General features: G+C 42.6%; 1 protein-coding gene across 6 annotated transcripts in view; it reads left to right on the forward strand.

Annotated features, from left to right (window-relative positions):
- The window catches only part of robo3 (roundabout, axon guidance receptor, homolog 3 (Drosophila)), a 561,002-nt gene that overhangs the window by 415,467 nt on the left and 120,997 nt on the right, over positions 1-24,538 (forward strand). For all 6 annotated transcript variants that reach the window (XM_043676839.1, XM_043676843.1, XM_043676840.1 and 3 more), the window contains 2 exons: positions 1,006-1,130; positions 6,390-6,558. In XM_043676839.1, coding sequence (XP_043532774.1) covers positions 1,006-1,130; positions 6,390-6,558 — 294 coding nt within the window. The remainder of the gene's footprint in view (positions 1-1,005; positions 1,131-6,389; positions 6,559-24,538) is intronic.

The raw sequence follows: 24,538 nt of genomic DNA on the forward strand, positions 1-24,538 counted from the left end.
CGTCTGCAATGGGATACAGACAGGGGGAGGGTCAGATCGTCTGCAATGAGATACAGACAGGGGAGGGCAGATCGTCGGTAATGGGATACAGACAGTGGGAGGGCAGAGCGTCTGCAATGGAATACAGACAGGGGGAGGGCAGGTCGTCTGCAATGGGATACAGGAGAAAGTGAGGTCGCCTTCCTGACCTGCAGTCTTCTTCTTGACCTCTCCGCCTCCACCCTACTCCGACCTATCACCCTCACCTTGACCTCTTTCCACCTATCACATTTCCAACTCCCCTCCTCCAAGTCCCTCCTCCCTACCTTTTATCTTCTCCTGCTGAACACTCTCTATGTCTCCTTCCTTATCTGGATAGGGGTCAGGCAGGAGTTTTCACAGGGTTCTCCCACTCATGCACCATAACATCAATACAGGAATGACAGTAGTCCCACAATTGCAAAACTAGGTGTCTGTCAGTAAAGGAGATCAGTCCCTACATTGCTAGCCTATACAATGCAAGCTGAGATCCTGTGTAGGTTGTGCAACTGTTACATTAGTCAATTCGTGGTGAAGCAATCCAGAGATAACCCTGAGCCCCATATAGATCAATGTCATTTCCCCAGCAGTGATGAAAAAGTTGTGTTGCATTATCAGCAGAATAAAATTTAGCCTCAAAGACAGCTGCTGATTAAACCTTGATTAAAAGTAACTCTATCACGTAAACTTTCGGAAAGTGTTTGGGGACATTAATGCCAGGATGAATGTGAATCAGTATTGACAGCATTCTTAAAACAGAAAGACTTTGAAGGACGAGAGATGATTCAATGGTAATTTAAGCTTCACCTCTGCATTTTTAATCCGTGGAAATCCTGAAACTCTTTGATCTTGTGGAGTGTTTTTTAAACTATCCTGGGAATGATCTGACAGAAATCTTTGCTGGTTGTTTGAGCTGGGCTTTGTTGCTCGAGTTCTGCTTTTGATTTTCTTTAAAGTAATACTATGTCTGTCTTGTGCCCTCTGCAGTGCCACCACAGATCGTCGTGAGACCTCGAGATCAGATTGTAGCTCAGGGCCGCTCCGTGATCTTCCTCTGTGAGACGAAGGGGAACCCTCCGCCCGCTGTCTTTTGGCAAAAAGAGGGAAGCCAGGTGGGATTTGTCCCAGTTACACAGCAGCGCAAACTCAAACTTACTTATTCTTCCTCGCGGAAAAAAATCTGCAACATCTACATGGGAAGGTCAAGGTGCTGTGAAAATGGGGAGTGTGCGAGTGAACATCAGTTATAATTCAAACCTTTCATCCGAGGCACTTAATGGTTCAATCATATCCTTGTATTTTAAAACATAAATAAACAGAAAATGCTGGGAATGCTCAGCAAGTCAGGTAGCTTCTGTGGAGAGAGAAACAATTTTGAGTTAACCTAGCCTAAGGAAAACTTTTCATCCTCACCAAACCTGAGCTGGGTGTAATTGATGGTGATGTTGGCTATGAGAACTGAAAGAGTTCTCATAGCCAACACTGAGGTCGTCGTCTTTGGTTAGCGGATAAAATAATAGATGACATGCTTACAAACAAGGCAACTCTTCCCACAAGTTTATTTGTTTGCGGATGATAAAGGTTCTTTCAAGAGCTCCTTGGTTTTAGTATGTAGGGACTGGTTTCTGTGGTTTGTGAGCGCTTTTCACGAGTTGTTGGACTTCCACATGACTGGTGCTGTTCAGAATTTGAATGGAGAACGCACCTGAGCAATTATTCTGCAGAACCATTACTGTAACTACAATGCCCCAAACCCCAGGGAAATAGCCTGCAAGGTTAACTGTTACATTTGGACAAAATAAAGCCAACCCAACTGTTCAAGGTATTCTAATGCTATTAGTAAGATCATTCCCAGTGATTGAATAAAGAACTCTTTAGATTCTAAGAGATTCGATTCCCTTACAGTGTGGAAACAGGCCCTTTGACCCAACAAGTCCACACCGGCCCTCCGAAGAGTAACCCACCCAGACCCATTTCACTCTTACTAATGCCACCTAACACTATGGGCAATTTAGCATGGCCAATTCACCTGACCTGCACATCTTTGGAATGTGGGAGGAAACCCATGCAGGCACAGGGAGAATGTGCAAACTCCACACAGACAGTCAACCGAGGTGGGAATCAAACTCAGGTCTCTGGTGCTGTGAGGCATTGGTGCTAAGCACTGAGCCACCATGCCGCCCCTCACTTTGTATCTTGGACTCATCATATTAATTGATCCTCTTTTAATGGCCTTGGAACTTTGACTATTCACCTTGCCTGATAAGGCCACACTTGTATATGATTATTTGAAGCATTAACTGGTTTCCAAATCTACACCTCCTGATTTCTAAATAACAATCTAATTGGAAAGCTATCATCAAAATAATTGCATGTAGCATTCACTTCTTTGCCATTGGGTCATTGGAGCTGCAGTTGAGGAACAAACGCCAGAGAGTCATGGACTGCAATGATTCAAGAAGGGAGCTCAGCACCACCTTCTCAAGGGCAACTAGGGATGGGCAATAAATGCTGACCCATCCAGGGACAGGACCATTTAGATGTGCAGAGACTTTGGAAGATAACTAGAGGTTGCATCCTCTCAAAATGTAATATGTAAAACACTAAAATACCATTCGAGTATATTACGTAATAAGAAATGATGAAAATCATCAAAGTGTGATAAAAGTAAAATGTTGACATGAGAAATTGGGCATCAGTTAGGAAAGGAGAAAGTGAGGGCTGCAGATGCTGGAGATCAGAGCTGAAAATGTGTTGCTGGAAAAGCGCACAGGTCAGGCAGCATCCAAGGAGCAGGAGAATTGACGTTTCGGGCAAGCCCTCTTTTGTGGTTATTTATTCTTATTGCCTACCTCATATTTAGTTCCTCCTGTCCTTATGATGTTCACATCTTGCTGGGTTCTATTCTATTGATACCAACTGCCACAAACTGACTATTGTTCCAACATGAGTTTTGACATTGGATATTGGTAAGAGAGTGAAAGGATTTATGTGAGTATTGCCACAAAGCATTTCACAGTCAGTGAAGTACTTCAGGTCATTCTTGTGATTAAGGAATGCAGCAAGCAATGTTCACAAGTCAAGATCCTGCAAACAGTAATGAGCGAAACGGTTTGCATGATGTCAAATGAGTGATAAATATTGTCCAGAATACCAGGGAGAATGCCCCTGATAATTTTTAAGATAGTGGGATCTTTTATGTCCACCTGAGAAGGCAGATAGGGCTTTGATTTACCACGTCATCTGAAAGAAGCGACTTCAGAATGTGTAGCGCTCTCAATACCAGAACCATTCTGAAGATAGGTCACTGCAGCCATAACATCAATTCTGCTTTCTCTCCACTGATGCTGAATTTTTCCAGCCATTTCTGTTTTTGCTTCTGACTTTCAGCATCAGGGCTTTGTTTTTGTTTCATTGCTGTACTGTACTCATATCTGGAGTAGAACTATACAATAGTTGGGAGTTGAAACGGGCCAGAATTGACCTAATACTGAGCTTTGTTATCATCTACACGTTTTCTTCAACGAATAAAAAGAAGGAACAGAAACACCTGGTTCATTTCTCCACCATCGCTCTCTCTGTTGGCAATTACAGTGCTCATCCTGCACTCTAACTGAGATCCAACTGTAATTGGATTCCTGAGGAAGGGCATGTGCCCGAAACGTCGAATCTCCTTTTCCCTAGATGCTGTCTGACCTGCTGTGCTGTTCCAGCAATAAAGTTTCACCAACTGTAATTGAACCTGGTCTCTATGTAATGCAAATGCTCTGTGTAGTGACCCAGTAAAATCAACTTACAGGAGTATCCTCGAACATACAATTCCACGTTAACAAGGTTCAAGCTGTTGATCAGCCCGATTGTACTTCATATTGTAAATTGTTTTACACTGGAATATTGGACCTGGTGCAGCATGAGTGATAGCAGAGTGTTTCAATCAGCTTGAGGCGCCTTGTAACCCAGAAACAGACAGGCGACTGTCACAAGGACAGATAGATGACGGCTTTGACCCTGGTAGTAGCCAGGAGCCAAACTGTGACTGCTGAGCTCGTTTCTGGATTCACTGATGCCCATTCTAAATCAGATTAGATTTCATTGCGCATTCATAAAAACGATAGCCTTCAGTTTTATTTTCTTGGCCTCCAGTTTCTATCTGTGTTACCAACCAGCTTAAGTAATTTGGTTGCTGCTGATCATGACCAAATTAACTGGTTGGTAAGGAGAAGGTCAGATACTAATAATAGTACTGTTTTGTCATCTGGCTGTATTCAGCATCTATGCCTGCTTAATTCTGTCTCTCTCATATTCCAGCTTAAGCATTATGGGAGTGCGCTTTTCTTTTGGATAATTAGCACAAGAGCCAGAGTGGAGAGGAGGAAAGTATCTTTTATGCAACAAAATTGTCAACATCTGGAACCTATCTCCCAAAATGATGATCGTAACAGAGCAGCAGGGAATTAGATCAATATTTGAAGGAGAGCAAATATTGAGGTTGTGGGAAAAGAGCAAAAGGAAAGCGAGGCGAGTTGGGTAATTCTTACAAAAGGTCAACACAGGAATTATGGACTGAATAGCCTTCTGCTACGCTGGGTGGTTCTTTGATTCCTGCTTGGATGTTAATCAAGTGTGAAGTTGGAAAATGTCACACTTCATTGGTTTCAAAGCGCACACAGCAATTCAGTTCGAAGTTCAGCTGTTCCATGCCTGGGGTAGTACTGGAGAAAATGGGGTCACTACCTCTCAAAGAGAATTCCAGAAAAGTGAGTGGGGTGGGTGGGGTATTCTGGCTTTTGGTGCTCCGTCCTTTAAGCTGTAGTATGGCCGTTAGTAGATCTATTACTGATTAGTACTGGTCTGTAACTGGACCTGTTATGATGTTGGGTACAAGAATCATCATGGAGGGTACAAGAATCATCATGGAATCCCTACAGTGTGGAAGCAGGCCATTCGGCCCATCAACACCCTGAAAAGCATCCCGCCCAGACCGACACTAAACCCCCCCCCCACCACCCCAACTTCCCCACACATCCCTGTAACCCTTTCATGGCTAACTCACCTCCCTGAACACTATGGGCAATTTAGCTTCGCCTATCCACCTAACCTGCACATCTTAGGGCGGAAACCAGAGGAAACCCACACAGACACGGGGAGAATGTCCAAACTCCACACAGACAGTTGCCCGACAGTGGGATCGAGCTCAGATCCTTGGTACTGTGAGGTAACAGTACTAACCACTGAGTCACTGTGTCACCCCTGACAAGAAGCCAGTCATAGTTTTACCTATTTGTACAGAAGAATTTAAATATGTTTTCTTACTGTTTATTGGTGCCTATGCAGCTTCTGAATCAGTGACCTCTAGGGCAACAGTTGATGGGGAACATCACTACCTGCAAGTTTCCCTCCAAACCACGCATCATCCTGACTACAGGGAAAGTGCACTTTAACGCTTGTTTCACTTAACGTACAGTCGCTCGTGGATCCCACTCATTAACCAACCCAACTCCCCTCTAAGTCTTGGATCTAACTTCTCTTACTCTCAGCCCCAATTATCCCCTTAACAAACCCAACCCTGACTTCCCTTTCAGAGTCAAGAGTGTGTTGTTGGAAAAGCACAGCAGGTCAGGCAGCATCCGAGGAGCAGGAGAATCGACGTTTTGGCATAAGCCCTTCATCAAGAATCAGGCTTGTGGGCCAGGGGCTGAGAGATAAATGGGAGGGGGGTGTTTGGGGAAAGGTAGGTGAGAAAGCGATAGGTGGATGAAGATGAGAGAGAAGGTGATAGTGTGACGAGAGGAGGAGAACTTCCTCATGGTAGGCATCCTTGGAAGAGGCTTCATAGTAAGATTACTGACTTCCCTCTCAGCTTGACTCATCTCCTTAGCTCAGTTCTCTCACTTTCCTTTCTGCCATTTGGAATGATCTATCCACAGTTCAGTTTTAACACATTCTTAATTTTTGGGGCCAGATGATTGTATTATAGCAAACGTTTACCATTCAGCACTGTTTCTTCACTGACACTGGGTCAAAATCCTGAAACTTCATTCCTAATTACAAAGTGGGAGTGCCTACACTGCATGGTCAGCAGCAATTCAAGATGGTGGCTCACTATTGTAATTGATTAATTGCAGTGGAGATGAGCAATAAGTGCTGGGATAGTCAATGATGGTAACATTCTATGAATGAACAAACATAAGGAAAGACAAACATGGTAACAAACAGAACTCATTGCATTAAGCAACCCGCATGTATAGTGCCTCTGAGACTGGAGTGGGGCAGATTGTGTCTGCCCTTGCCTGTTCAATGAGCAATTCAATTTCAATTGCCGGGGAGCAGTTTTGACTGCAACAAATTATTCTTCTGTTTCTTTGCTACAGATCCTGCTTTTTCCCAGCCAGGCTCAGCCTTTGGGGCGTTTCTCTGTCTCTCCAAAAGGCGAACTGACAATTACCGATGTGCAGTCAGGTGATTCTGGATATTATATGTGTCAGGCAATCAGCGTTGCTGGCAGCATCCTATCCAAGGCCCTCCTGGAAGTGGAAGACGGTAAGTCCAAAAGTGTTTGATATCTACTCCCCAGCTGCCTTTGTCAATTGGAAGAAACTGATTTTCATCAAATGAGTTACTGAAAGTAGGAATGTAAAAAATTACATTCAGGCCATGATAGCAAGACGGAACTGAGAAACATTCCAAGCAAAAGTTACTATAGTTCTGGCACCGTCAGGACTGAAGCCAACTTGGTTCTCTTTGAATCCCTACAGTGTGGAAACAGGCTATTCATCCCATCGAGTCCACACCAACCCTCCAAAGAGCATCCCACCCAGACGCTATCCTTATAACCCCACATTTCTCATGGCTAATCCACCTAGCACACTATGGACAATCCACCTAACCTGCACATCTTTAGGAGGAATCAGAGCACCAGGAGGAAACCCACAAATTCCATACAGACGCTTGCCCAAGCTGGATTTGAACTCTCGTCCCTGGCACTATGAGGCAGCAGTGCTAACTATTGCGCCACTGTGCTGCCCTGGCTCTATTGCCATTTTGAGTCAAGCTGGGGTCAAAGGTCACTTGAAGCACAGTGTAGAGCAGCATATAAAGCCATTAACTAATCTAGAGCCTCACCATACTAATACAGCACCTAAGCAGATCAACATAACCAGGTAAGTTAGATTTTTACTCAATTAACATCGATGCATGGAAAATGAGAAAAAATGTCTAGTTTTTCGACACTGGGTAGGGGGATTTGAGGTACTCAATCTAATGTGAATTGAGAATCACTTGTGAGCCTACAGACCGAACCACTGTTATTATCTAGTCTGCATCATCTCTTTCTGAGAGACTGAATCTCAATAGGAACTGGACTACAATAATTTTTCAGCAGAAGAGAGTGCTTTCTGGAGTGCAGGTCAGCACAGGAAGGATTCTAAGCTGTTTGGGAGAAAGCTGGTGAGATGACCCAAAATTAGACTGTCGAGCATTTGTTAAATGGAAATAATTTTGAGGCAAGAGTGTATCTAATGTGTTCACATAATCCTAACTTCTAAGCATTGAGTCAGCCAGTAGGATGGAGCTGATTTGTTGTAAATAGTGAAATATACAAAGGTACTGCAAGACTTGTAGGAGAAAGTGAGGACTGCAGATGCTGGAGATCAGAGCTAAAAATGTGTTGCTGGAAAAGCGCAGCAGGTCAGGCAGCATCCAAGGAGCAGGAGAATCGACGTTTTGGGCATGAGCCCTTCTTCAGAGGAGCTTCTGTGCAGAGGAGGTGACCTGGGGTGTGCAGTGAGAGAGGGACTCACTGAAATCCTTGTAGAGGGAGGAAGAGAGCTTCTTCAAGGAAGGCGTCCTTGTAAGAGGATTCGCAGTAGGTTAAAATCTTCTAGGAGAAAGTGAGGACTGCAGATGCTGGTGATCAGAGCTGAAAATGTGCTGCTGGAAAAGCGCAGCAGGTCAGGCAGCATCCAAGGAGCAGGAGAATCAACATTTCGGGCATGAGCCCTTCTTCAGGACTTGACAAGTGGCATGGTGGCTCAGTGCTCATAGCACAAAGGACCCGGGTTCGATTCCAGCCTCGGGCAACTATCAGTGTGGAGTTTATACATGCTTCTTGTATCTGTGTGGGATTCCTCTGGATGCTTTGATTTCCTCCCACAGTCCAAAAATGTGCATGTTAAAATTGCCCTGTAGTGATCAGGGATATGCAAGATGGGTGGATTAACCATGGGAAGTGCAGGGTGACAGGGATAGGGTAGAGGGGTGCATCTGTGTGGGATGTTCTTTGGAGAGTGGATGGGCCAAATGCCTAGCTTCCATACTGTAGGGATTCTATAATTCTACAATAAAAAGAAAAGATGTTTCCGCTGACTACGTGCATGTAAAACTGAGGAACAAGCTCTCAGTATGAAGTGATAGGCTGTTGGGACGAAGATAAGGAGGAATTTCCTCACTTGGCAAGTGACAAATCTTTGAAATTCTCTACCTCAGAGAGTTGTGGAAGCTCAGTCATCGAGTGTCCAAGGCAGAAATCAATAGATTTCTAGAGACTAAAGATATCACCATGTAAAGGGGATGGTGTGGGAAAATGACTTTTCGGTAGAAAATCAGCCAATCAGCCTACTCCTCTTATTTCCAATGTTCCTAAAGAGACTGAGTAAGATCAGTCAAAAATTACGAATGGCATTCAAAGTTTGTTCTGCAGTGGATCAGTGGCCAAAGGAACACTTACAGTGAGAAATTCCCATTGATCTCACCAATCAACTCTAAACCCTGTTTGAATGAGGTTTTTGACTGGGACAACATCACTGATGTCTTTGTGTTATGGCTCCCATAAGCACTAAGAGTGGCCCGAGTATGTCATTATTCAGCTTCGGGCTGGCTTTAGACCTGAGTTACAGAAAATGAAAGATAGCTCTTTAAACCTCCGCGGCATTTTTGCTCCTCCAATGTGCCCACTCGTGCTTGTTATAGTTATTGATTGTCCAATTCACTACCACCAGGGTACAGTTAACTGGGTAAATCAAAGTGGATTGAGACATGCGGGACTTGTATCCTGTAGGAGCTTTAGAAGCTATAGGAAATTCAATTCCTGGGGAGACTGAACGACCCACAGCACGAGCTGGGCAGAATGGTTTATTGCTCAAAAAATGCATTTTTATGAGATGTTTTCTCCACTTCTATAACCACCACAATGACTTGTTCTCTCGAAACATTAACATAACCCAGCATCCCAAAAAGGCTCTTCTGAGATACATTACGAAGCAAACTTTGACACCCCAAAGCCACAAAAAGGGAAATTTGGGTAGGTGACCTAACTCTTGGTCAAAGAAGTCGAATTTAAGTGGGCTCTTGAAGATATTTTTAAGGTGAGAGAAGAGAGATTTAAAAAAGATGTGAGGGGCAAATGTTTTACACAGATTTATGTGGGTGGTTTGTATGTGGAATGAGCTTCCTGAGGGAGTGGTGGATGCAGGCACAGTTACAATGTTTAAAAGACACTTGGAAAGTATATGAATAGGAAACATTTGGAGCGGTGTGGGCCAGGAGCAGGCAGGGGGGACTAGGTTAGTTTGGGATTATGTTTGGCATGGACTGGTTGGACCAAAGGGTCTGTTACCGTGCTGTATGACTCTGGTTGGACCAAAGGGTCTGTTACCGTGCTGTATGACTCCGTGTTTCTGAGAGAGAGAGAGGTGGAGTGATGTAGGGAAAGGATTCTGGAGCTGAGAGCCTGACGGGTGAAGATATAGTCACCAGTGCTGGAGGGGTTAAAATCAATATTCTTTCCCAAAAGCGAAAAGAGCAGTGGGCGTTGACACCAGGCCCTAACCACCTCAGCTTCAGTAGCTATGGTTGATCTTGTCAAAAGAGATTACTACACTGTTAAAGAATTGCATCTGGATAATAAACAGGATGAATGGTTCCGAGAAATCACCTGGGTTCCCACAACCTGATATTAAAATATTGCATTGTGTGGGGGCTGCTTTCCACCAGCTGTGACAGAGTAGTGAAGCTCCTCTGGCCTTCTGACTGATGAACAGAGCCTGTGATTGCTGTCAGGGTGGCAGGTTACCCCTAGACAATCTCTGTCCGGGGTAGGCCACTAACAGGGATTGATTTCATTTTTGTTCTCCCCTTCCTGCAAATTGTTGCCAGGAAATTCAATTGAGCGTGAGCTTTCCTCTGCCCTGTCACTGCTGCCAGATCGATGGCAAATAATTGGTGCTGCAAACGAATGCTGCGAATAAAATGTGGGGAGACTATCTCTGTATCGTGCCCTGTTTCATTATTTTTTACTTCGTCTGCTTTGTATAACAGGAAGCATGATTGCTGGAACGTAACTGTCAACACTACAGCCCTCTGCAGTCAACCCCTTCATAATTTCAATAATTAGTTGAAAGGTTACTATTGATTGAATGTTTAACACATTTGTGTGGCAATTCTCTGTTTAATACTTCATCTGAAGCAGTTCACATTTTTTTAAAAAATAATTTTGCATAGGGTGTGAGTGTGAGTAGTAAGGCCAGCATTTATTGTTTATTTTTAAATGCCACTTAACCTGACTGGCTTGTTCGGCCATTTCAGTGGGCAGTATCATGAGTCAACCAGATTGCTGTGGGTCTGGAGTCAAATGTAGGCCAGATCAGGTAAGGATGGCAGATTTCCTTCCTCTCTCTCTCTCTCTCAGAAACATGGAGTCATACAGCACGGTAACAGACCCTTTGGTCCAACCAGTCCATGCCAAACATAATCCAAAACTAAACTCGTCCCCCCTGCCTGCTCCTGGCCCACACCCCTCCAAATGTTTCCTATTCATATACTTTCCAAGTGTCCCAAAGGTTTTATTTTTACAACAGTTGTTTAATTGCTAAGATTAGTTTTCAATTACAGATTTATTCATTGAATTTAAATTCCAGCAACTGCTGTGGTGCGATTTGAACTCATGTCACCAAATAACAGCCTGGGCTTTTGGATTACTAGTCCAGTGATACGATCATTGTCCTACCATCTCTGGTTCAGAGTTTGAAGGTCCAACACTGTCATTTTGAGAAACAAGGGATGGCCGATAAATGCAAGCTTTGCCAGTTTTACAGGCAAATGATAGTTTCACTGTTTAGATCCTTGTAGGAAGATCAATGGGCTGGTTGATTTGGGGGAAGCTGCAGAATTAGATGTGAGATGCTATCATTTATCTGGGAAAGGGAGTGAGAGGCAGTGTGGGCAGCAAAAGTAAGTTTTTTTTCCAAAGAAAATCAAGCGTCCCAAGACTAAACTTCAAAGGTTACTTCATAGAAACATAAAGAATAAAATGAAAAGAAAGATGTATACAACATACAAATCTTCTGAGCAGTAGAAATACAGATCTGAGATTGGTGATGTGAGCCCTATTTTTCAGTTCCTTCTCTTTGATGGTTGTGTCAGATATAGAATGAGTGTTGGATGATCATTGTGAAGGCAGGTCCTTGTTTCATTATCTGCTGGTACTTGATCTAGTACCTGTCTTCTTATTTTGGCTGATGTATTTTGGTTGTGGTTTGCCATTGTCTTCCAAATGGACTGAAGGAGTAACTTTTTCTCACAGACAGTGGTGCGTGTATGGGATATGCTGCTAGAGGAAGTGGTGGAGGCTGGTACGATTATCTGGATGGGTACATGAATAAGAAGTGTTTAGAAGTGTTTATGGGTCAAATGCTGGCAAATGGGACTAGATTAGTTTCGGATATCAGCGTGGACAAATTGGATGGAAGTGTATGTTTCTGTGCTGCACAACTCTACGACTCTATATCCCAGGGCAGGGTGAGGAAGCAGGTCCTGAGACTGGCTTAGCCTGAATAGGAATCCAACCCACGGGGTTTTGAACCATCCACTGGGTCAGCTCACCAACAGACCCTATTGGCCCTTGTGAGAGTCATGCCCAGCTTCCATTTCAAACTTGGCTTTGATTACAATTTATAGATAGTAAAAATTTTTAACATCTATCACCATTTCAATCTGTCTCGTGTAACGGATTGCATTTTAATGTAGGCTGCAGTGATGTCTGAGGCATTCACGTGTATGCACTCTAATCTCAAACATAACCTACAACAACTTGAACAAACTCACTATGTCAAAACATTGAATCATATAAAACTGGAGCAGCAGTTCACTGTGTGGCCCTTTGAGGCTGTTTCACCATTCAATATGATCATGGATGATCAGACAACGTATTTCCCTGGTCCCACTTTCTCCTCATCCTTTCATTCTTTTCACTAGAAGAATTATATCTAACTCCTTCTTGAAAAATGCAATGTTTTGTTCCCAACCATGTTCTATGGCAGAGAATTCCACAGTCTCACCACTGTCTGGGGTGGAGACATTTCTTCTTATGTTAGTCTTCAATGGCCTATCCATATCTGGTTGGGCTCCTCAGTCATTGGGAACATCCTTCCTGCATTCACCCAGTCCAGTCCTGTTAGAATTTTAGAGGGTTCTATGTGATTCCCCCCTCACTCTTCTAAGTGACCATAGTCCTAAGCGATACAATCTCTCTTCTTAGTCTGGGTTGCCATCCCAGGAATCATAGAGTCCGACAGGACATGGACAGGCCCATTGGCCCAAACTGGTCCATACCAACCAAAATGTCCATCTACAATAACCCCATTTCCCAGCACTTGGCCCATATCCTTCCAAATCTTTCCTATCCATGTATTTATCCAAATGCCTTTTTAATATTAATGTACCCACCTCAACTACTTCTGCTGGCAGCTCATTCCATGTGCATACCACCCTCTGTGTAAAAAAGCTGTCCCTCAGGTTCCCTTTTATTCTTTCCCCTCTAACCTTAAACTGATGCCCTCTAGTCCTCGATTCCCCAACCCTGGGAAAAAGACTGAGTGCATTCACCTTCTCCATGCCTGTCATGATTTCATACACTTCTATAAGATCCCCCCTCAGTATTCTATGCTCTGAAGAAAAAGTCCTAGCTTATCCAACCTCTCCCTGTAACTCAGACTATTGAGGTCAGGCAACATCCTTATAAATTTCTTCTGCACTCTTTCAGATTCAATAACATTCTTCCCATAGCAGGCGACCAAAACTGAACACAATATTCCAAATGTTGCCTCACCAACATCCTGCAACATAACTTCCCAACTTCTATACTCAATGCCTAAAATCATTGTGAATCAGTCAGGGAAACTTTCATTTACAAACCTTCATTCCTTCCTCAGATAAGGAAACCAAAAAGACACACTATTCCAGGTATGATCTTACTAAGGCCCTATGCAATTACGAAAGACACCCCTTCTATCAATCTGTGTGCTGCTTTGTTTTAAAGCATTATGAGTCACAACAGTGACACGATAAGGGAGGAACATCTTTGTGTTGACTCAGTGAATGATGGTAATGGGTCCAATTTCAGGGCTGGGACACAAGCAGACTTCTTGCAATTGACTTGCTGTATTGCCAGAGGGACTGAGGTACTGCCCCATAGTTTGTTATGATCTTCAAGTGTTTGCGTTTAAGCTGCAAAATATCTTTTTTTTTAAATCCTCGTTTTTGAGAAATGGATGTTGTTAGCTAGGCTGGCATTTTATCATGTTGCTCTTGAAGAGCTACACATGGGCCACATCCTTAAACTGCTGCAGTCTTTGAGTTAAAGTTACTCAGTGCGATGGAAAGAGATGCAGGATTCTGACCCAGTGGCACCGAAGGATCAACAAAAGGTTAGGATGCAATGTGAATTGGAGGAAAACACGTTGCTGATGGGTTTTTTTACCCTATGTGACCATTGCTCTTATCCTTCAAAGTGGTGGAAGTAGTGGGTTCGGATGGTTTAAAGCAACCTTGCAGGTTATAGATGGTAGATGGACCAGATATTCGGGCTTGCTTTTCCTCTTCCTTATACTCTTACATTTGTTGAAATCAGCTTTCACTGCTCAGACACATCCTGAGGCATTCTCTCAAGTTTAAAACTTATGAAGTGCCTCATCGCCCTCTCATCACAGCATTTTGAAACCAAACTTGACATCACTCAATCACTACCTTTTTTCTGCTCTCTTCAATTTTAATTCTTTCATGCACTTCATTTTTTTTTGATAGATATTTTTATTGAAGAAAAAGAAAATTTTTTATAACATATTATTAGAAACTTACAAAATAATACTACCTTTTTTCTGCTCTCTTCAATTTTAATTCTTTCATGCACTTTATTTTTTTTTTATAGAAATTTTGTATTGAAGAAAAAGAAAATTTTTTATAACATATTATTAGAAACTTACAAAATAATACACACAAATACAAACATTAAAATACAATTAAATATTAAATAAATATTAGCCAAAACATTGCAAACAAAGAGAAAAGATAAAGAAATAAAACACTCGACTAACTACTAATCTAACCTATAACTAACCAGAACGCATAATAAACTATCTTACATTACTCAAAAGGGGAAAAAAAACATAATAATTAAATAATGAAGTACATGCTCACAACAGATTAACATCAAGTCATAATAAAACCCGTATTCGTACAGGATTCCCCCCTCCCCGGCCCAGCCTGAACCGTTACCACAACTAGATAAAAGTCCTTGACAAAATGGCCAAAATATCTGTATCTATGTAGTTCAGAAAGGGCTGCCATATTTTATAAAATAATTCAGTTTTTTTGGTGCACCATATTTGTAAGGAAGTCAAGTGGAATACATTCCATGACCAACCTATACCAATTCAAAAGTCCTGGAGGGCCATCAGCTACCCAGTTTACTAAGATATTTTGCCTTGCACAAAAGGAGAGAATGGAGAATAATTTTCTTCTATGCACATCCAGGGAAGGCAGCCTCGAAAAGCCCAAGAGAAGAGATACTGGACCCACCCTAATTTCTGCTCCCAAGATTTCTGTCAGAGCATTTGCTACTCTGACCCAGTATTTGCGGATCTTGTGACATGGCCATAAGCAGTGTGTGAGAGTGCCCACCTCTATTTTACATTTAGGACACATTGGAGATGCTCCTGCCCTGAATTTTGCCAATCTTTCCGGTGCTATATGAGTCCTATGGAGCATCTTTAATTGAATAGCTTGGGTTCTATTACAGATAGAGACCTTTCTGGCATTTTCCCAGATGTCGTCCCACATTTCTGAAGTGATTTCCAACCCCAATTCCTGATTCCATGTTTTAAACAATCTTTCCATGTCTTCCGACACTTCCATAACACTCTTCGTTCCCTATCTGATTTATAAGAGCAATCTAATAACGTAGTCTTCTTCTCGAATATGTAAGTACGGAAAGAGGTCTCCATTAGGTAGTCCAAATTTCTGGTGTTGCTGTTCAAAAGACATCATAACCTCCCCATTGAACAGATCCCCTAAGCAGGAAATACCCCCAGACCACCAAGGTTTAAATGTGGCGTCAGTGAGCCCCAGTTGAAAACCCCATGTTCCCACTATAGGAGTAGAAGGGGAGGTTTTTTTTGTGAGTTGCCCTCGTTTTGTCGCATTATCTTCCAGGTTTTAATTGTGTTTAATACGGTAGGGTTTTTACAATGGTCCATAATGACTTTCATTTTATCTAAAAATAGGAGATTAAAAAGGGGACACTTTGCTTGAGAGGCCCCGATGTCCATCCAGATTGATTGCGGGCCACACGAGACCCAATCAGCTATGTAGCTTAATAGAGAACTCAGCTGATACTTCCTAAAGTCTGGAAAATCCAGCCCTCCCCTTGCTTGTGGAAGCTGCAGTTTCTTTAACTTAATAAGGGGCTGCCTATGAGTCCAGATGAAAGAACCAAGCCAACCGTATAGTTTGCGTAATGCCGGCCTTGGTAGTATCACAGGGAGCATTCTCACAGGATATAGGAGACTGGGCAAGATATTCATTTTAATTAGAGCTATTCTGCCTCACCAAGATATTGGAAGATCCCCCCAACATTGAAGGTCCTGCCTTATCCTCTCCAATAGATGTACAAAATTGACTTTATACAACTGGTCAAATATTGTGGTGATAAAAATACCTAAATATAAAACAACTCTCCAGAGACCACCAAAAGGGAAAGCGAGATCCGTCCGATAAGTGGGACATACTAGTGAGACTGCCCATCGACATGAACTCTGATTTTGTGGAATTAATTTTGTAACCTGAGAACGCACCAAATAAATTAATTACTTGAATCAGGCGGGGCACGGATATCAAAGGATTACTAAGAAAAAGGAGAACATCATCTGCATAAAGGGTAATTTTATGTTTGCCCATACCAACCCTTGGAGGCATTATATTAGAATCAGCCCGTATAGCTTCCGCTAGTGACTCAATTATTAGCGTGAATAGTAACGGTGAGAGAGGACATCCCTGACAGCAGCCCCTACCCACACTGAAGTTATCCGAGCCTAAACCATTGGTAATCACGGCTGCTTTGGGGTGATTATACAACATTGAGACCCATTTAGCGAATACCTTTCTGACACCGAACTTTTCCAGTGTGTAAAACAGGTATGATCATTCAACCCTGTTAAATGCCTTCTCTGCATCCAACGAGACTGCTATTGCCGGTATTCTTTCCTGATGACAGACTTGAATCACATTCAAAGCCCTTCTAATATTATTAGATGATCCACAGCCCTTGATAAATCCCGTCTGGTCCTGTTTTATGATGTGTGGTAACACCCTCTCCAACCTCAATGCTAATGTTTTAGAAAGAATTTTAAAATCTACATTTAACAAAGATATTGGTCTGTGTGATGTGCAATCTTCTGGGGCCTTTCCTTTTTTGAGAATAAGAGAAATATTCCCCTCTCTCAATGAAGGGGGGGAGGCAGCCCTGACCATGTGAGTAATTATACATGTCTATAAGTGGACCAGCCAGTACTCCTGTAAACTCTTTGTAGAATTCAACCTGGAATCCATCTGGGCCAGGTTCCTTACCACTCTGAAGCTGCTTGATTGCATCAAGTACTTCCTGGGTTGTCAGGGGAATATTCAAAATCGACACCTGTTCCGGGGTTAAGTCCGGAAAGGCCAGGCTTTTAAAAAAGGACTCCATCTTCTTAGCTCGGTCTTCACAATCCTGCGATTTATACAAATCAGAGTAAAACTCTCTGAAGATTGTGTTGATCCTTTTATGATCATGAGTCAAAGTATCAGCACTTTCCCTAATGGACGTGATAGCTTGAGGGCCTTTTTCTCCCTTGCAAGATACGCTAGGTATCTACCAGGCTTATCGCCATCTTCATACAAACTGTACTTTGCAAAGAAAATATTTCCCTCTTTGCCATTTGGGTAAGTGCAGTATTCAGGGCTGTCCTAAGGGCTGTAATCCTTTGTAACTTAGCAACAGAGGGCCTATCAACATAAGCTAACTGAGCTGCCTTCAAGCGAGCCTTGAGCAGACGCTATTGTTCTCCCTTTTGTTTCTTCTGGGTTGCCGAGTATGAAATGATCAGACCTCGCACATAGGCCCTAATAGTCTCCCACATCACTGGGTTACTGGCCGTACCTGAGTTAATTTCCAAAAAGGTTTTGAATTCTTGAGAAAAATATTGTATGAATTTACTATCCTTCATTAAGAAAGAGTCCATACGCCAATGTTGGGGGGTCGTTTCATTGTCCCTAGTCTTGGTTTCCATGTACACAGTAGCATGATCAGAGATTATTATACTACCTATTTTGCAGGATAGTATGGAATTCAGAAAGGTAGAGGGAGCAAAAAACATATCAATTCTACGTGGATTAGAATAGAAAGAAAAATTTCTGCCTTGTGGGTGAAGACACCTCCACACACCTTCTAATCCTAGCTCCTTATTCAAATCCACCAATTGTCTGGATCTAGGAGATATACCCGCAGTACTCTTGGGTACCTGTCTACCTCTGGGTCCATAAAACAATTAAAATCTCCTTCTATAATTGTGTAACAAGCCCCGAAAGCCATCAGTTTGGAGAATGCTTCCGTTGTAAATTTGAAAGGGTGTGCTGGCGGACAATAAAGATTCAAAATCCCATACTCCCTTCCATTTATAAGGGCTTTGATCAGTATATACCGTCCAGATTCATCCTTTATCTGACTTAAGATTTTGAAAGGAATGTTCTCCTGAATGAGAAGGACTACTCCCCTACTTTTTGAACTGAAAGATGAAAAGAAAGCCTGATCAAATCCTTCCTGTTGTAATTTCAAGTGCTCTTTATCCAGTAATTGTGTCTCCCATAAGAGAGCTATATCAACCCTTTCTTTTTTGAGGTTTGATAGCATTTTCTTCCTTTTTATTGGTGAATTACTCCCCTTGACATTCCAGGTGCACCACTTCATCAAATGATGAACCATTATTGTCCAGGCAAGTCCGAGACACTCCAAGAGGAAGAACCCCATCCAAAATACCCCGAGCATAGACTGTAGAAAATGCACAAAAATAGAAATTCTTTAATGCACTCACGGCGATATAATAAAAAACTATTTCTAAATAAGAAAAATATAAAACCCATTTAAAAGGAGATTTCCCCCCTTACTCCCAGGGGGCATCACTTCCTGTCAGCAAACCCATCGTATCCTCTCCCTAAACCCAGGCACCACATAGTAAAATAAAGAAATTCAAGTGTACTATAAAGCTAAAGTTGAAAGTGAGTTCCCCACCCACACCAACACCTAGATACATTTAATAAAGATAATACCAAGTATAAGCATATAAAACTATAAAGTTATCATCTCAGCAGGTAATAACTAAGTATAATAACAGAAAAAGAAAACCCCATTCTAAGAAAGAGGTAGGACAAAGTAAACGCCCTCCCCCCACATGAATCAACTAAACCACCCAGCCTATATAAATAAAAAGGAAATTGCATACTGGAGAAGAAATAGGCCTCCCTTCCTACCCCCGGAGATGATATTAAACAATAAAGGAAATTTTAAGAAAAAAAAGGGTAGACTGGGGGGGCAAAACAGCATCATTAACCACATGGATTAATTCTTACAGTCTATTTAAGAACGTCCAAAAATTCTTTGGCCTTCTCCGGCGATCCAAAGTTATAGGTGGATCCTTCATGGCTAAAATGCAGTGTCGCTGGTAACGCAAGGAATGCTGGATGTTTAAATCCCTTAGACGCTTCTTCATTTCATCAAACACTCTGCTCTTGCAGACCAAAGCTAGGGAGAAATTCTGGAACAGCATAATCCCTTATAAGTCATGGCTTGGCGATCCTTCCCAAGGGTTCTGGAGGCTTCCAGGAGCATTTGCTTCTCTCTGTAACACTGAAGCCGGAACAGGAGCGGGCGGGGGCGCTGATCCAACCCCGGCCTGCGTATAGCAACCCAGTGGGCCCACTCTGCCCACACCTGGCCTGACCCAGACTCCAGCTTCAATATCTGAGGGAGTCATTGCTCCAAAAAGACTGCAAGCTGGCCTTCCTCTTCCCTTTCGGGAAGGCCCAGCAAACGAATATTTTATAGGCGACTGTGATTCTCAAGGTAGTCGATGTGTTCTTCTAAGGCCTGGACTCGCTGCTCAAGAGCCCAGACCCGGCCCACGGCCCACTCTGCAGCAGTTTCCGAGGTCATGGCCTTTAGCTCTGCCCCTCCAACACGACGTTCGAGCTATTCAATATCTCGGTCGTGCTTTTGCAGCGCAGCAGAAAGCGATTCCCACCTGGACTTTAGATGAAAAAAACGTCAATCTTCTCCTGCAGCTTGTTAATTACAGAGAACAGGCTCGCCACCGTACGTAAGTCCCCCGAGGCGGCCATGGACATCTCTGCTGCTGCTGATGGGGGTGGGGGAGGGGTTCCAACCTGCTGTGAGCTCAGGCATTCTTTCCTTTAGTCATTTTACCACTGCACCAAACTACTCAAGTTTGATGCAGAATGACCAAATTAATTAGGTAAAAGTTATTTTGAATGGTTTGGAAGGTGTGGTGGAAGCAGGTAGCCCACTTTGCCCGAGTTTTGGGTGGAGTACGACAGACTCAGACTTGCTGGGTTGCCGCCATCTTGGATCTCCCTTTCATGCACTTGAATTCATGACCTTTAATCTTACACCTTAAATCCTCAATCTGTTTTAAAGCCTTGAAATATCACTCTTACAGGTTGTGAAGAGCTTTTGAAAAAAGCTCCTCTTCTAGTAAGAATAGAAAGCTAGAGTTCAGAATCATGCTCTGTGTTCAGTAGATTGGAAAAAAATGACCATCAATTTTTGACTCCTGTCATCTAATTTTAATACCTGGAACCTTCCATGGACTAAAATATTTTTTAAGAAAAGGTTGACTTTAAGATGGCCCTCTTAGTCACCTGGCCAGATGTATGAATTTCACCTCGGATTTCACCAGTTTCCTCATTTCCCCTCCCCCCACCCTGTCTCAGTCAAATCCATCAAATTCAGCACCGCCTTCCTAACCTGAGATCTTCTTCCCGACCTCTCCGCCCCCACCCCAGTCTGACCTATCACCCTCACCTTGACCTCTTTCCACCTATCACATTTCCGACGCCCCTCCCCCAAGTCCCTCCTCCCTACCTTTTATCTTAGCCTGCTGGACAAACTTTCCCCATTCCTGAAGAAGGGCTTATGCCCGAAACATCGATTCTCCTGTTCCCTGGATGCTGCCTGACCTGCTGCGCTTTTCCAGCAACACATTTCCAGCTCAGATGTATGAATGAACAGTATTTCAGAAAAACAACTTCTGAGCAAAGCAGTGAAAGAAAATGGATTTCTCACAGAAGAACTTAGAAGGTTTCTCTCTTTTTTGACCAAACAGTCATTTCTCATATTCAACTAGAACAGCTTAAAGTCAAGAAAGCAGGCCTTTTTGAGCTGCATGTTCTTTCTCTCCCTATAAATGAGGCAATCCCGTTGAGTAAACTTTATATCTGTTATTTGATATCATTTTAAAAATATTTTTCTCAGCGTCAGCAAATAATAAAATTCTTCTTTCTTTCACTCAAGAAAACCTTGTCTTTCCCATGTTACTGGGTCAAAATCCTGGTACTCCTTCCCTTGCAATGTGGGAATATATGTAAATACAAACACTGCAACACTTCTAAAGATGCCCCACTAATACCTTCCTCCTTAATTGTGATGAGTGCCACATTTTAACTGAGGTGTGATAATTACTTGTGTGTTAAAAATATATATATATTTGCCACAAACTACTGGAGAAAGCAAATTCCCCTTCATCAGTTGACCACAATGATCTGGACTATATTGACTATTTTTTTCTTGGTCCGCTCATTTCATAATATTACTGCTGTATTAATACGTTTACTCCGTCCAACAGTGTAACCTTTCTTGACTGCAACGTTCAAAATATAGTTTCACCCAATGAGAGTCACTGAGTGTACACCATTGATGATATATCGGGCTTTGTAATATCAACAACTACAAGTAAGTGTGACCTCTAGGGTTAAATCTGACATGTCCCTCTCCCCTTCCTGCATCCTTCCACAGCTAATAATTAAGGTTTATTTTAATCTAGTTATAAGTCATAATTCATCTTCCAAAAAGGCCTATTTATCAGGTAGAGTGGCACGCAACATAACTGTTACTGGACCCTATTAAGTGCCAAGTTAATCTTGTTATTTCTTGACTACCCTGCTGTTTAATGCCCAGTCGTTCTGCAGTTTCACCGGCCTGAAATCAATTTGACAATTACTCCATCTCATTCCTCACTGTGTCACTGCTCCCTCTGCACAATCAATTTCCATTGATCGCAACAAAATCCCTTCCCAGAAGGAGCCCACTGTGGGGCCATTTCAGGAGTTGAGCCCTTTTGGTTTTCAGCCAGGCCAGAGTCTTGAATTTTTCAGGTAATCCCTGTCAAGTAGCACATACAGACGTTTAAGTTGCTATTGGCTTTCTGTCTCTGACTGGGGCCTTCTGAGTAATGTAGATCCTGTCAGAGTACAGGCATTCCATTGGAAATCTTCAAAGAAATCTTTCCCAGTCAATTAAGAGAAATGAGCATTGCAAATAACAAAGCTCATCTTAAAAAGCAGTTACCTGTATGCAACTGGTTTCTGGTATTAAAGGTGTGCTCTCCAAAAGGTTAAAATTTGTAGGTATCAAAAAGAAATCCAGCTCTCTGAAGGAACATAAAAGCTTGCATCTATGTTGCACCTTTCACAACATCAGGACATCCCAAAGTGCTTTACAACCAGTGGAGACTTTGAAGAGATCTCACCCTTAAAGAGCATTCAATAACCTGAGGGGATTGCTCAAATGATTCCAAGCCAGAGAGAGAAGGGGGATTCAGGGTTCCTACCTCAGGTTGTACTGAGTTGGCTGCTCACTGCAAGACAGCTGATGGGGATGCTGGGATTAACTTTAACAACCCAGACAACAGGGTGGATGGGATTGTAGCTGTAGACTTCACGATTACTGTTGCTATCGGATTTGGTTTATGAGGTAGAGACAAATGCAACAAGGTTGTTAATACTCCCAGGTGAAGAAAAAATGTCATAAACAGGAGAAGAGCAGAATTAAAGCACATCATAAATTTCTTTTATTTCCTGCCACCTCCTGTAATTCCACAGAGGGGAATAGCAGAAATAATGTACAATGAAAAAGACAGAAGGATATTATTGGCTGCATGAAACAACACACCATCTTAAAAACAAACAGATAACCACAATGATTTGGATGACTTGATCATACTCATTGTGCTGGGTCAGGAGGGTTTAAATTTGAGCACCACATTCATGGCCATAATCCAAGGTGAAACTCCACTACAGTACAGAGGTAGAGTTACACAGTTACACCCTTAGCCTTCTGTGTACAGCACATGCAGATCTCAAAGGTTTGATGTGTGAAGAAAGTTCTCCCAGCATCCTGAACTACCATCCTCCGTCAATCAGTATCATTACAAAACTAGATTAACTGAGTACCATTTCGCTGGGATAATGTTAAGTTACTGCTCCTCCAGCAGCTATTCACTGTGAGACGATATTTACAGTTTAGATGGTATTTATGCTCTATCTAAAGTCAGGCTCTTCTCACAGCTTTGTTTAGAATCCGTACACTGTGGAAGCAGGCCATTCAGCCCATTCATTCAACAAGAGCCCTCCAGAGAGCAACTCACCCAGACTCACCCCCATAACCCCTGCATTCCCCATGACCAGTCCACCTAACCTGCACATCTTTGGATTGCAGAAGGAAACTGGAGCACCCGGAGGAAACCCACGCAGACGCGGGAAGAATGTGCAAATTCCACACAGACAATCACTCAAGGATGGAATCAAACCTGGGCCCCTGGCGCTGTGAGGCAGCTGTGCTAACCACTGAGCCAACGTGCCACCCTGTTTCTCCAGTTTGAATGATAATGTTGAACCAATAACTACACCAGAACGACACTTGAATTCTAAGGATTAAATTAGGAGGAGAGATCACACAATTTATGTTCGTTGGAGTTTGGAAAGATTAGGAGATCAAAGTGTTCAAGGCATCACGGAAAACAAATTGATTAGACAGAAATAAACTGTTTCTGCTGATGGTATTTTAGCTCAATGGGACACAGTCTAAGAATTAGAACCTGTTCTTTCAGGACTGAAATTTGGAAACCGTTCCACACAATGGCTGATAAATGTTTGGTAACTTCTTTCACAAGTGGCAGTTGAGGCTGGATTTTTGTTAATTTTAAACATGATATTGTTGGGAGTTGTGTTCCCTGCAACTTTATGGCATCTGAAATTAGATCAGTGGTGATCTCATTGAATGATGGAACAGGTTCGCGGAGCCAAATGGTCCACTCCCATTCCTGTGTTCTTAGTTGTCTATTTTATGACACATTCACATTTCACTGAGATTAAAAGTAACCAGCAATTGCCACATAAATGGAAATTAATGACATAATTTGTATTGGCATCTCTGTTGGTGAATTGTTCAGTGTAGTGTGACTGTAGCCAGATCAATATTGTGAAGTTGGTTGGTGTAGTTTTTGCCTCTGATCTCCAGCATCTGCAGACCTCACTTTCTCCTAGATGTCCAGGTCCTGTCTATCTGGACTTAACTATCTGTAGGATAGTGACATAACTGCAACTGTTAACCCTGCCACTTGGATTGACCTGAATAAGACCATTTCAGTTGGGTGAGGGAGACAACCAGTCACTCTGGATGTAGTTCTAGCTACATGTGATTCAGAATGAGCGATGGTCATGCAAGTTATTCCTGCTTCATTTAGAAAATAACATATTCAATTTAATTGTTGTCTCATGCATCAGAATGAGAGTGCTCGCCCTGCAGAATTGAATGCCTTCCCATCTCTGACATCGTATGGTTAATTTTAACCCTCCCCACACAGCAGTTACTGGGAGGTTGGGGAAATCATTGGGGGCAAGGTACCGTGTTGAATCACAAACTTGTTGGCACTGTCCTTATTGGAATTTTCCATAATCTTTCTTTTATCGGTCTCTAAGGCGTGATCTTAGGTGACTGCTAATAGCTCGACTTTTAAATCAGCAGTGGCTGTGAGGCAGTTAGATTGCTTCAAGTCCTGTATAATTTTGATGGGCTGGAGTTCCTTTTAATGCTCAACTTTAAGCTTCACCAAGGCACATTTCAGCCATAGAGTTTGGGTTT

This window comes from Chiloscyllium plagiosum, chromosome 35, assembly GCF_004010195.1.
Source record: "Chiloscyllium plagiosum isolate BGI_BamShark_2017 chromosome 35, ASM401019v2, whole genome shotgun sequence".
NCBI classification, from domain to species: domain Eukaryota; kingdom Metazoa; phylum Chordata; class Chondrichthyes; order Orectolobiformes; family Hemiscylliidae; genus Chiloscyllium; species Chiloscyllium plagiosum.